Genomic DNA, 12,497 nt, shown 5'->3' with positions numbered 1-12,497 from the left:
ATGCAAAAATGTTTTGCACAGGAACACAGGTTAGAAAGGGGACCGTACAATAATATTCTTGATTAGTATAACAAGATATGACAAAGGAAAAGTATTAGGTGAAAATTTTCTCATTTAATGTGATAAATTGTAAAAAATTCAGCTTGTCACCGACAAAATTCGAGACATCAAGTTACTACAATTATTTGGAAAATGCACAAAATTACGAATGAAAAGCGCGCTTCATTATCCAGCTGCCAGCGTAATTATATTAACATTAACGAATTTTAATTAAAACGCCTTGTTATAGCAGGGAGCATATGTTCAAATAATTAGGACCCTATATATCTTGGACGTTTTAGACTTCAGTTATGGTGTTCGCGTTTTGTGATATATCCGACTTGTATTTATATACACATTTATAATTCCAAACGTAAAAATACATCCGGTAGAGAAAAATTTAAAAAGAAGCAGAGATAGAAAGAAAATAAATTGCACTGTCAACTGATTGTCGTACATGAAGTAGCAATAAACTAAAAATGAACTGAATGTGATTAAAAAATAATAAACGAATAATAAAAGCTACACGTTTGTTCTATTATAAAATCTGTTCAATGCGTGTTTTGCATTAAAAAGTATACAACAATAATAACTAGATAAAGAATATAAATATTTAAACAATGAAATATATTTACACGGAAAACAATAAGATCTGTATAACTTTTTTGGATAAAGTAAATTTTATAAACAAACAGTTTGCAAACATTTTTGCAAAACTTTATAATTACTTCAAGTTAGAATTTTGTTTGATTTAAGTTTGTTTGATGAACGACGAAACACGATGGTTAAACGAGCATTAACATAGATGCATAAATCGTAGATGTACCATAACATAATTCACATTGCAGACGACATTACTCACCGGCAAGAACCCCGGCCATGTAAACCGCGGCGATCCTCAGGCTTCCATGAACCATTTCTAAGGGAAGTCCCACGACCACCTGTACCCCCAGGTTAAACAGCAGGTGAAGCCACCTGAAAAAAATGTAACCGCGTGGTAAATTACTAAGGCATGTCAATTGTTCTGTTGGAGCATGAGGTACTCCAGGAATTTAATTCAATTATGGCACAATTTGCATGCAAGCAACCTTTGAAGTATGTCTATGACATACTTCATGCAGAATTAATTGCAGCAATTGCAATGTAATGTTACAATAAATACATATTAGAATACATATTAGAATACATATTAGAATACATATTAGAATATCTTTTTTTCGAATATAAATGCAATAATCAGAGAGTCGTTAAAAAATAAAAATCACATATTTAATAACAATTGCAAAATTATAAATTCAAGGAAACAATTATATGGACGTCGAGTATTAAGATTATTTATGTCGATATCACGATCACTATATTATAAAATAATTAGGTACAAGAAACTCTCTCTTTCACGTAACCGTCACAAAGTTTAACCGAGAAAACCAAATTAACATGTCGGTACAACTTCAGTCGTCGAAGATCTTGAAAGTTCGCGATGTAGATCCGAGAAAGGAGAGGTTGTCGTTAATCGTGAATTATAACGCCGCGGGCAGTCGGCTGTAGTTTTAATTAGGAACATCTCGTTAGCGATATTCCTCTCGTCGCGGTAGATAAGACTCGACGATGAAACCGGCCGCAGAGCGCCGGGGGAAAAGTCGAAAATGCGATGAGTACGATCAGATGGTTCGTGACTATCGGCGCGGCCAAGAGAATTACGTTAATTGTGCCTCTCTTCGAACTGTAAAGGAAGAAATGGAAAGCGGCCAAACAATATTCTTATTCGCTCGAGGCATCGTTTCGACAAGAATGCCGCTGAGGAAGATTACGTAGAGCGCCGCGGAGTGAAATAATTGCGAGATACGAGCCGCGGTCGGAGCAAAGTTTTATCAGCGACTTCTGAGCCGCAGAAGCGAAAATCCGACACCCAACCGTTATCGCGAAACTTCGGCCGACTAATTATTACATCTCGCGAGCGCGAATGCAATGTCAGACGGGGAGGTAACAATAAATCTCGCCGGAAATGGCGTGTAGAGTTTCGCAGTTTCATAAAATACCGCGAAATAAAAGGAGAGAAATAAACGTTTACGTCACGAGGTATCTCGGCGTCATTGATTCGAGATTAGAGCCAAAGCCAGCGGGATTTCGGGCAAATTCGGCCGCAAAGTGGCTGGTACAATAGCAACGAAAACGGTAAGAGGGAAGATGATACGATCGAGACGCTGATCCTCGATCATGATAATTTGGCCGACCAGCCGCGGCTATCGGCGAAGGAAAACTCAGCAAGGAAAGAGACTGTAGAGCAATTATGAATATTATCTCGAAGTAAGAGAAGGAACTTTCTAAGCTCGAAGAATGATCGTTCTTCTTATCTATCGTGTCGCACGCTCGAAAGCGTGGAAAATCTCGGAGAGCGATTCCAGTTGACACGGTCGCGAGATCTAGGTTGTGAAAACGACAAATGCTACACTATTATCTTTTTTATTATAGTACAAATAATTCTGCTGTAATACAATAGAACTTGATTATATCATAATAAAGAATCTGATTGTAATCTAAGAGAGCATGTTATTTTTTCTTAAAGAAATCAGTATCATGCCCTTATAAAAATTTTTATTTTTTTTTAAGAGTCCTACAAAATCCTGCAAAGTCCTACAAAGAGAAAATAGGTTTGTTTCTCTTAATTGAAAAATAAGTTGTATTTCTCACAAAATTACTTATAAAATATTCTTACAAACTACTTTAGTTTACTTAATTTATTTCATTTACTACAAATAATTCTACTGTATATGTGCAATAGAACTTGATTATATAATATCATAATAAAGAATTTAATTTTAATCTAAGAAAGCATATTACTTCTCAAAAAATACATTATTCTCCTTTAAAAACTCTTTTATTTTTCCGTAAAGAATAAGTTATTCTTTAAAAAGTCGAAAATCTCATTCTAAAGAGTAAAATCTCACTGTTAAAGATTGAAAATTGAGCCATTCTTTTAAAAAATTAGCTCTCTTTAGAATGGGACTTTATTCCAAAGAATCTAGAAAGTATAGATATTTTTTATAAATTACTTATATAATATTCTTGTAAACCATTTCAGCTTCCTTAACTTTTAATAAGTAATAGTAAATTTTATACAGAAAGATCTCGTCTCGCTGTATGTATTTTCTGCATTGTTATCGATTATCTAGTTTTTTATATCGCAAAAAATTGAACAAGAAAAAAGACGCTTGCTAAAAAAAAAATTGGACATTAACAAGCATTTTATTCAGTCTGTAATTCAACATGATATACTCTCTTAATTTAAACATGTCTCCGTTAAATCGGTGACGTGAATTTCTTGCGGCCATTGTATTTTCCCTCGTGGAACAAGATTCAATTGAAAAGAGAGAAAGACACGATTCCATAGAGGTCTCTTTGCATCAGGGCACGGTCGGCCGCAATTAGACTGCGTATACCGTAGTCTCGTAACCACGACGTGCGCCTAGGAAGCGTCCAATTTGCATTGAGTGCGAGTCTAATAGTCGTCTAATAGTGCGCCCCGTCGCAATGCGGTCAAACGGAAAGAATGCGATCGTTGAAACGCTCGAGCGTCGTTCGTAAGCGCGTCGCCGTCGAGCCTCATCGACAGAAATGGATGCCACGATCTTGGGACCTCTGCGATCGTCGCCATTACCAAGGAACGAAGTCCACAGAGGTAGGGGAGAGGGACAAACGAGGCAATCGTGATTAGGTCAGAATTAAATCAATGCTCGGAATTCCAACGGGTTTCTTGTCGCCTCGTTGCCGCGCGAATGTAAATGGCGATGTCCCCGATCGCGGGGGCGGAAAACCGGAGATCGCCGCCGCGTCGGGACAGACGTGATGTATAGGCGTCGATACGTTTTCAGAATGCAATCATCGGAATGGAACGCGCGTAAGGAGGCGTCGCGTCGCGCCCAAACGTGGGAGGGTGGTTCATAAATTTTCGGCTTTGCCGTCGATGCTACCCGTCGATGGAACTTCGACTGGACTTTTGCACGATGGTCTTTTTCAATTTTCCGTACGGGTTACCGTAAGTTCTCTCTAAATATTTATTTCCACTTTACATGCTCGAAAAGTTCGAAACTTCTGACAATTTAAATAAACAAAATAGTAATATTTGTGACTCCAAGAATAAATCCAAGTAAAATAGTTTGAACTGCTGAAGTTTTTATTTGACTTCCGCACCGCGTCTAGAGCTGAAATGTTTTTAACTTCGTTTAGTAAATACGTTCTAATTAGTTATACGAATTGCATCTTATCACATTATGAGTAAGTACATAATTTACGCATCAACAATCGCGGAGACTCACAGATATTTCGCTTATTAAATTTCAACAATTTATTGTCAACCTGATAGAAACAAAATGTATGATCAATTATCAAATTTATAAAATGTGCCATTAAAAAAAGTATAAATTTCACATATTAGCGCCATAGCTAATAATTTTATACGATTACTACACTGAAAGAAACGACTGGTTGCTACAGCAAATTAAATGGTAAAATATGGCATAGCATTTTTAATTGGCTGCAACATCGTCAATTAATTGCAATATCAAAATCCTATATTGACATTGCCAATAAGTGACCAAAAATTGGCTGCTGCAACCAATTAAAAATGCTATGCCATATTCAGCCAATCTTTTTTTTCAGTGTACATTTTGTAATTATATATTTATTAATGATATATAAATATCTTCACAGTAATACACATATAAATGCTTCTACTTAAACATTATTCATCTACTTAATAAATAAATTGTTAGCTTCATCATTGTATATGAGAAGAATGGCATTAATCATATAAATTAATGGTTCAATCGGAATCAATATGCATACTCCAGCGACGTGTTCGATAAAACCGTGTCTACCATTGAACAATGGCACGTCCTCTCTCGTAATCAGCAAAATCTGCCCTCAAGACATTCGAGTCACGATAAGGTTCTCAGACTGACTGCGCCAATTTCGGTTAATTGGATACCAATTAGATGAATCTCATTGCGACGGGCATCGCGACGACGAACGAATTATGACGGATTTCTCGGTTTTCACGTGGGTATGATTCCTCTATCTGCTCAGCTTTTTCCTTAGCCATCTGTTTTGGTCCACGACGGACGGAGGTAGTGTCGTTCGAGGACCGAATTTCCATTCGACGAATGACGGTAACCAGCCTCCTACGATGAATATCTATTCGTTTCATCGTTTTCGTCCTGTCGTCCGGGTAGAGAGAAGAACCGACTTTCAATTTCGATGATTGCGTACTTACAATCAATCACAATGCGATCGATATTTACTCTACGATAAATTGCTTATCTTTCTTTTCGTTCTTTTTATTTAATTCGAAATATATACTTTCTTCAAATTGTAAGAATTTTAAGCAAAGTTCATACAAGACTGCTACAAAAATGTTTGTAAAGTGACTCATAAATGATTAATATTATTGCATAACTTATTGATCGTTTGGAGGCTATATTGAACCTTCAGTTTGTTTTAAATTGTTTAAAGGGACTTTTATATTAATAATATTATATAAAATAATTGTAGAATAATAATACTGAGGATCTAAGGGTTCAAGATTTAAATTCTTATTAAGCATTTTTTGAACTTTTTATTAAGAAAAGAATCAACTTTATATTCACATATATAAAAAAAGAATTAAATAAATTTAAAAGACATTTAAAACAAATGAAAATTTTAAGCAATAATTACGGAGCACTTTCAGACAATAAATAATAAAATAGCGTCTATCTCGTCATATTTATAAGCAAACATCTATGTTTAATCCAACAATTCGCGATAATTCACAGGAAACGAGATCATGTGAGCAGATCAGAAGTATTATCGAACACGGTGGTAGTGATAACTTCATACAAAGCGAGAATGAAGGGATAAAGTTCTCCAGCAAGTTGACTCTAATGTTCCACGGACGCAAGTGGTTTCGTCAGCGCCTCTAACTACTTGCTAGTAGTTAATTACGCGCCGAAAACTTCTTACTCACGAAAGACGAAAGCGTAGACGATCCCATCGACGGTGATGTCTCAGCAGTCCGTGAGTTTGTCTTGGTGAAATCTCCATCTTAATTCTATCAACAGATTCTTTGACCAATTCGGCGTCAATCTTTCTCAACTTGTCGTGGTGCTGACAGTTCTCGAATTATAAGTGATTAAATGTAAAAGAAGTTTGACAGATTGAAGACTGAATCTTCATGACGTAAAATTAAGTACCTTATTATCATCATTTTTCAAATATTTGAGTAAATTTTATTTTATTTGGAATCCTAATTATCATTAACAAGATATTTGTTGCAGGAAAAGAGAAGGTTGTTATGAAATAAATGAGAAGATCATGGAATATCATGATATCTTGTATAGTATATTTATTGCGTTCTGAGAGTAACCATCAAAATTACTTCTCCAATATATTACTTGTTTACTGTTTACTGCGTTGTAAAAGCTGCATTTCAATTTTGCAGATAGCAGACAGTTTTGCAAGTGTCTCTTTATATAATTTTAAGATGTATGTTGGTATTAATTTTGTAACCTTAGTCTAATTTGAAGGTCTTGAATGTGAAGCTTTTGAATGATATGATTAAACTAAATTTGGTTGCAAAATGAGTGCATATAAAGTATGCGTGTAAAGTACTATATATTAGTTGGAGATATTTTATATTCCCTCTTTTTATTTCATAATATTACCTTTTTTACAACTATAACGCTATCTTTTTTCTCTTCAATTTTTTGTAAATTGCATTCGTATATTCGAAGAACCTCTACGTATGGCATAATCGATATCACTTTGTGACTAACAAACAACTTGTACCAAAAGTAATTACATGAATATTTACTGATTATAAGCTATTTCAGTGAAATAAAATGGTATTCTCTTCCCTTCCTCTATGTATCGATTTATAGTTATTGTCAGGATTGGGAAGTAACTTGTAACGAAGTTAGCAATCAGAGTTCCTTTTTTCCAGTATATACAACTATAACTTTAACTTCATTTAATTTTTTCTATCTATAACCGTAACTTAACTTATACACCAGTACATTTTTTAATAATTAATAACTAAATTAATAACTAAAGCTATTCTTATAATTATTTTATATCAAATTTATTCGTATAACGGCTGATGTAAATGTTCGATGAACAATCATTGATTTCTTGTGTGATTATAACATATCTTTATCCTGATCACCACATTCTGTAAATATATATATTAAGAATTAAAGATCCTTCTAGTAAACGCACATTATATTGATTCTATAATATATAATTTTGATTCCAAGTGAATATTTAATACAGTAAATAAAATAATTTAGAAATATTATAAATGTATAATTTAGCAATATTATAAATATTATAATCTTATATTTAAAATGCAAAAGTTATAAAAAAGAAAATTGAAAAGTAACGACTTTTACTTTTTAAGTAACACACTACTTTTCACAGAATCGATAACTTGGAACGATAATTAGTTTTTGAAAAAAAAAAAAAAAAACCATAACTTTAATTATTTACTTTTATAAAATAACTTTCCCAATCTTTAATGTAATATGTAATTGTGATTAATTGCGATTTCGCAATGATCTCTTTTGGAAGAGGGAAGACTAAATGTAATCGCGTGTGCAATTTGCTTGGCAATCTTCCACAAAAATTTTCATTCTCGTGGAGAACGGGTGGCGAAAGTTTCAGCCCACGTGGCGCACGTCGCGTGCACGAAGGGCGAGGAATACCGCCTCTCGGTGATATTAAGGGGCACAGCCTTCGGCACATTTATGCGACATTAAAAGGACTCGCGGCATAATGTGTCGTGCATGCATAATGCCGCATCGGCAGCGCGCGAGTGACGAGGTCTTATAAAGGCGATGGGATGGTGGACATCGTTATTTAAATTGAGTTACGAGTCGAGAGATTTGGGCGTATTCCTTTTTTTCCTTTCTTCTCTACAGTGAGGAACTTCGGCATGATTTACGGAGCCCGAAAGATGCCGCGTTTGTGAGCGTTCTCACGAAGAAGACAGCACATTATCTTACGTTTGCGTGTTGCACCGTTAGTAGCACTATATAAATTTTGTTGCAAAGAATCTAGTATATTTAATTTTTTATTTGTGGATATTTTAATAAAGAAAATAAAGAGAAACCGAACTTTCCGTAACTAAATTAACTAAATTTAATATATGTATAAGTAGACAATATGTAATATAAAATAAGTTTAATTTTAATTATTTATATCTGTAATTCAAAAAGCTTCTTTTTCTTCAAAAAAAAAATGCAATATATTAACAGGATTATTTTAATTTAAAATAATCTTGTTAATTCTCTCACACGCATCCAATAACATCATTAATAAAATAAATAAAATTTTATCAAAACAAGAACATGACGTATTTGCTCCATTAATAATGTTATTGTGTGAATAAACAAAATTTTTAATTAAAATAATGCTGTTGATTATTTTTTTCAGTAGGTATATAATCATTATAAAAGTTCGATGCAGCAATGCAAATATTACCGATATACTTACTACATGCATCTATTTTAAGAAAGTATCGACTGCTTAGCGTGATTTTAGGTACCAAAGGAAATAAAAATCTTTCGTCACCGGATTCTTGCAAGCCGCGTTATATGGACGAACATGTCGATATTCGAAAAACGATTCGGACGCAACACAGCGTTCTCCGTGAATTCAAGCTTGATTCGCACGAATCGATGTACCACAGGCGACGAAATGCGGAAGCGTGTCCCGTCTCGAGCGTCGCGATCTTTTCGGTGCGGCTCCGTGTTTTGCGGACTCGGCGATACCATTGTGTCTGCTCCGACAACGGTGTCGCGCGCGTTGACTTCCCGCAATTACGGCGATTGTCTCGATTTTTCCGCGCTTCCGGCTTTCTCACGCGGCATCGCGCGCGAACGCGAAGGAAGAGGGAGAGAAGGAGACGGTGAAATAGGACAGAGTCGCGACTTTGGAGCACGACGGCAAAGACAGTTTTCACATTAATAACGGAGGAAGCTCGATAACGTCTGGCGGAGGTAACGGGCGTTACGCGGAGACGGAAAAAGGCGCTCGATAGCGCGAGCCATCTTGTTTTTATAATTAATCGCCTGTCGCCCGGTTGAAGCGTCAGACTTTTTACTCGTCGATTATGGATCGCGCTTTTGGTCTCTTCTGGCAGCTCGTGTGTCACCGCTGATGCATTATACCGCTTATCATAACCTCGATTTATACCAATTAGCGTAAGCGACACATAATGCTCGCGCGTACATGATCGATCTGAGAATCACTGACGTCGATAACATGAATAGAAATTTTTTTAAACCGATTGCTCTATTGTCCTTATTTTTGGCCGCGATATACTTATGGCTTTCTCAAGACGCAATTCTAAATGGATCTATCCAGATGCGCGTAGAGTATCTTCCCCGGAGATCTGTCCCACGAACGAATTCATCAGCTTTTACGAAATTTATCTTCGGCTTACCGCGCGCGTTACAACGTATATCTTATCTCTCTACCGCTCCCGATTTCTTTCGGGATCACGTAATGCTTGGAGAAATGACTTTTGATGGACGCGCGTGGGGGCGTTGCTCGCATTAATAATCCAACTGCCGCGAGAGCGCGAATCGATGAAAGAAATAATCAATAAAAAGGAAGACAAAGGTGCGGTAAAAGAAGTTTAAGAAAAGGAGAAGGACACGAAGTAGAAACAAAGGATATTAGGTACAATCAGAGATAAATGAGACTAAAGTTTGAACAATACTGTGACAGAAAATAACGGTGCAATACTAGCAAGTTAAGTACTACTAATAGCATCAGAAGATTATGAGACATGGACAAATTAGGTACATTGAAACCTCGTAATAACGAACCTCGAATTAGTGCACAAAAACCTGGAATTATACTCCTTTCTGGCAATGTAGTTTAATTTTAATCTTGGTTCAACTAACTCTTTATCTTTTTCTAGTTTTAAGAAGTAAAAGAAGATAAAGAGTAAGTTGAACCGAGATTAAAGTTCATCTACAATGGTAGAAATGGGTATTAGACGCGTGTATAAGTAGCGCGAATACCGCAGACACATACACACACAAACAAGACCCTAAATTCCATATTTAGAAGTGAAATGGTAACAACCTCGTTATCACGTTTAGAGCCTCAAAACATGCGCTATTTCAATATACATATAAATATAAAAAAATGCATAATAAATAACGAGATTAGTATCAAGAAACAAAAGGAAAGTTAATGAAAGAAACATTAATAACCGATCTACAAAAAAGGGAAATCAACACAAGAAAAGATAAGGTGAAGATGAATGTAACGCGCAGAATGCAAAGAGAAATGAAAGATAAAAGGAATGACGCGTTAAATAAGGAGAGTCTAATATCAGAAATGGAATAGGAGAGCAAAGAGAATAGTAGAGAAGAAGGCAGAGAATAAAAGAAAGGAAGAGCGACGAAGACTGGGTGAATGCATACTTTCTATAGGAAAGAAAACAGCGGTGAGGTCACTCTTATCGTCGTTTCCATACGCACGTACGGAAAACGGTCGTCTTATCTGGCGTTTCCATGAATAATTTAGAGAGCTTCGCGTACTGAAAACTTCTACTCTGTCGGCGAGAGAGAGAGAGAAAGAGAGAGAGAGAGCACAAGCATACAGAGTCATCGTCATTCGTCGGTCTCATCTCTCGATCTCTTTTCATCTCATGGAAGAGAGTATAGAAATGTTGATGCGTCCAGAGGAATGCGAGGGATGGGAGAAGCCAAGAGGAGAACAAAAAAGTCGTTGGGGAGAATAGAAAGTGGTGGTAAAAACCAGAGGGAGGAAGTGAAAAGAAAATGAGAGCAAAAGACACGGTGGAAAAATAGCTGTGAACGAAGAAAGCTGCCACCTTCTCCCTGTGCTCCACTTTACCGGCGTGAGAGAATAAAACGCATATTGAAACGCTTATACAATTTTGTTTCCTACACGGCGTCGCGTCGCTCGAATTCAATCGATTTGACGTGCAGCAACATGGTACAGGGATTGCAATTGGCTATAATTAATTGAGTGACTCAATGCCTAACGTTCATGATAGACGCAGGTGACTGATCGTAGATGCACAGAGTCGTATCTGTTTCGCCCAAGCAGAGGTTTCAGGTGCACGCGAGTGTCTTACATTCTGCAGTTTGTCTCTTGTAATCATAAACAAATTTTTTATAGAGGAAGTTTAAAAGGAGTTTAAGGATGTATCAGGTATATAGGTTCTGTGAAAAAGTGACTGGGATTGGAAATTTATGCTTTGCGTATAGAAATGACTGTTATATACATGTACAATAAAGTTAATATTTATAAAATTTAACAATACAATTTTATAGTTTTATAGTTTTTAGTTAAATAAAAATGTTTTCATTTTATCTCAATTATTTTTTAAAATGTCTATTTCTTATTAATAATTTCTTATTAAAATTATAAATAATTTTTGATCCAGGTTTTAAATTAGTGTAAAATTTTTTGAATTATTTTTAAATACAATATAAAAAAATTTATAATTATTTCATAATTTTTCCTTTTTATTGTAAAATATATTCTTAAGTGATGCGAGATAGATTTTGTCAATTTTAATCTTCTTACATATTAAATTTTCTTCACTAAAATATTAAGATTTTGCAAATCTTAATAAAAGATTTTATTGTGTCACCTCCAACAGCACATTCGATATTTTATATAAAAAGAAAGTTTCTTTCCAATAACAAAATACGTGAAAAGTCTATCTGATAACGCATATTTCATTTTCTTTATCTATTATTTTACTATATATTTATAATATTTTCCTTTCTTATTTATTTTCTTTTATATTTTTCTGAGAGCTTTTCTTTCCTTTTGATATTCCGTGAAATCCAGATATGATTGCGACCTGCATTCTTTATTGTTGACAAAACGTAAAAAGCATATTGCATAGCTTTTTTGAACAATAAAAGATATGGTTTTGCGTTGAACTAAATTTGCAGAGCACGCGCGAACATATGCAGTAAGGTAGGTTGATTCTGCAAGTCCGCGAAAAAAGAAGTAAAAAAAAGGAGCAAAAAGCACGACTGGGACATGGTTTATCTTGATCCCTTTTTTTTAACTACCGTAATATCGTGATAATTCGCGCCGCGATGCCATTATCAATTTCAGAATTTCAGTTTGATTCTCATCTTTTCTTTTATGTTACAATTCATATTATTGTAAATATGATACGACAATATCGCGACGCAATATCACAAAAACGAATGATATTCCGCCGCAACGCTTAAATTAAATTTTATTATTTATCGCCGATAATAATAATGGCGTTTTCAACAAATAATGGAATCTGTGTCTATATGCCGTAGATTACTTATTTGAGACAATCGGGAGCCAAGATTGTTTGGTGAATGCAATTTTTGAGCGAGAAGAAAAATGCGTTCTTCACAGTTGTCATTCAAAGTTTCACGAAG

The 12,497-nt window shown here is 35.1% G+C and overlaps 1 protein-coding gene across 1 annotated transcript in view; it reads right to left on the bottom strand.

Annotated features, from left to right (window-relative positions):
- LOC108751673 (protein rhomboid) overlaps positions 1–12,497 on the bottom strand; it is a 437,528-nt gene that overhangs the window by 24,157 nt on the left and 400,874 nt on the right. The window contains exon 8 of the mRNA XM_018491974.1: positions 902–1,014. Coding sequence (XP_018347476.1) covers positions 902–1,014 — 113 coding nt within the window. The remainder of the gene's footprint in view (positions 1–901; positions 1,015–12,497) is intronic.

This window comes from Trachymyrmex septentrionalis, unplaced genomic scaffold (assembly GCF_001594115.1).
Source record: "Trachymyrmex septentrionalis isolate Tsep2-gDNA-1 unplaced genomic scaffold, Tsep1.0 scaffold51, whole genome shotgun sequence".
Taxonomy (NCBI): Eukaryota; Metazoa; Arthropoda; class Insecta; order Hymenoptera; family Formicidae; genus Trachymyrmex; species Trachymyrmex septentrionalis.
Note: the sequence above shows the minus strand (reverse complement) of the source record. Positions and strands in the feature narration are given on the sequence as shown.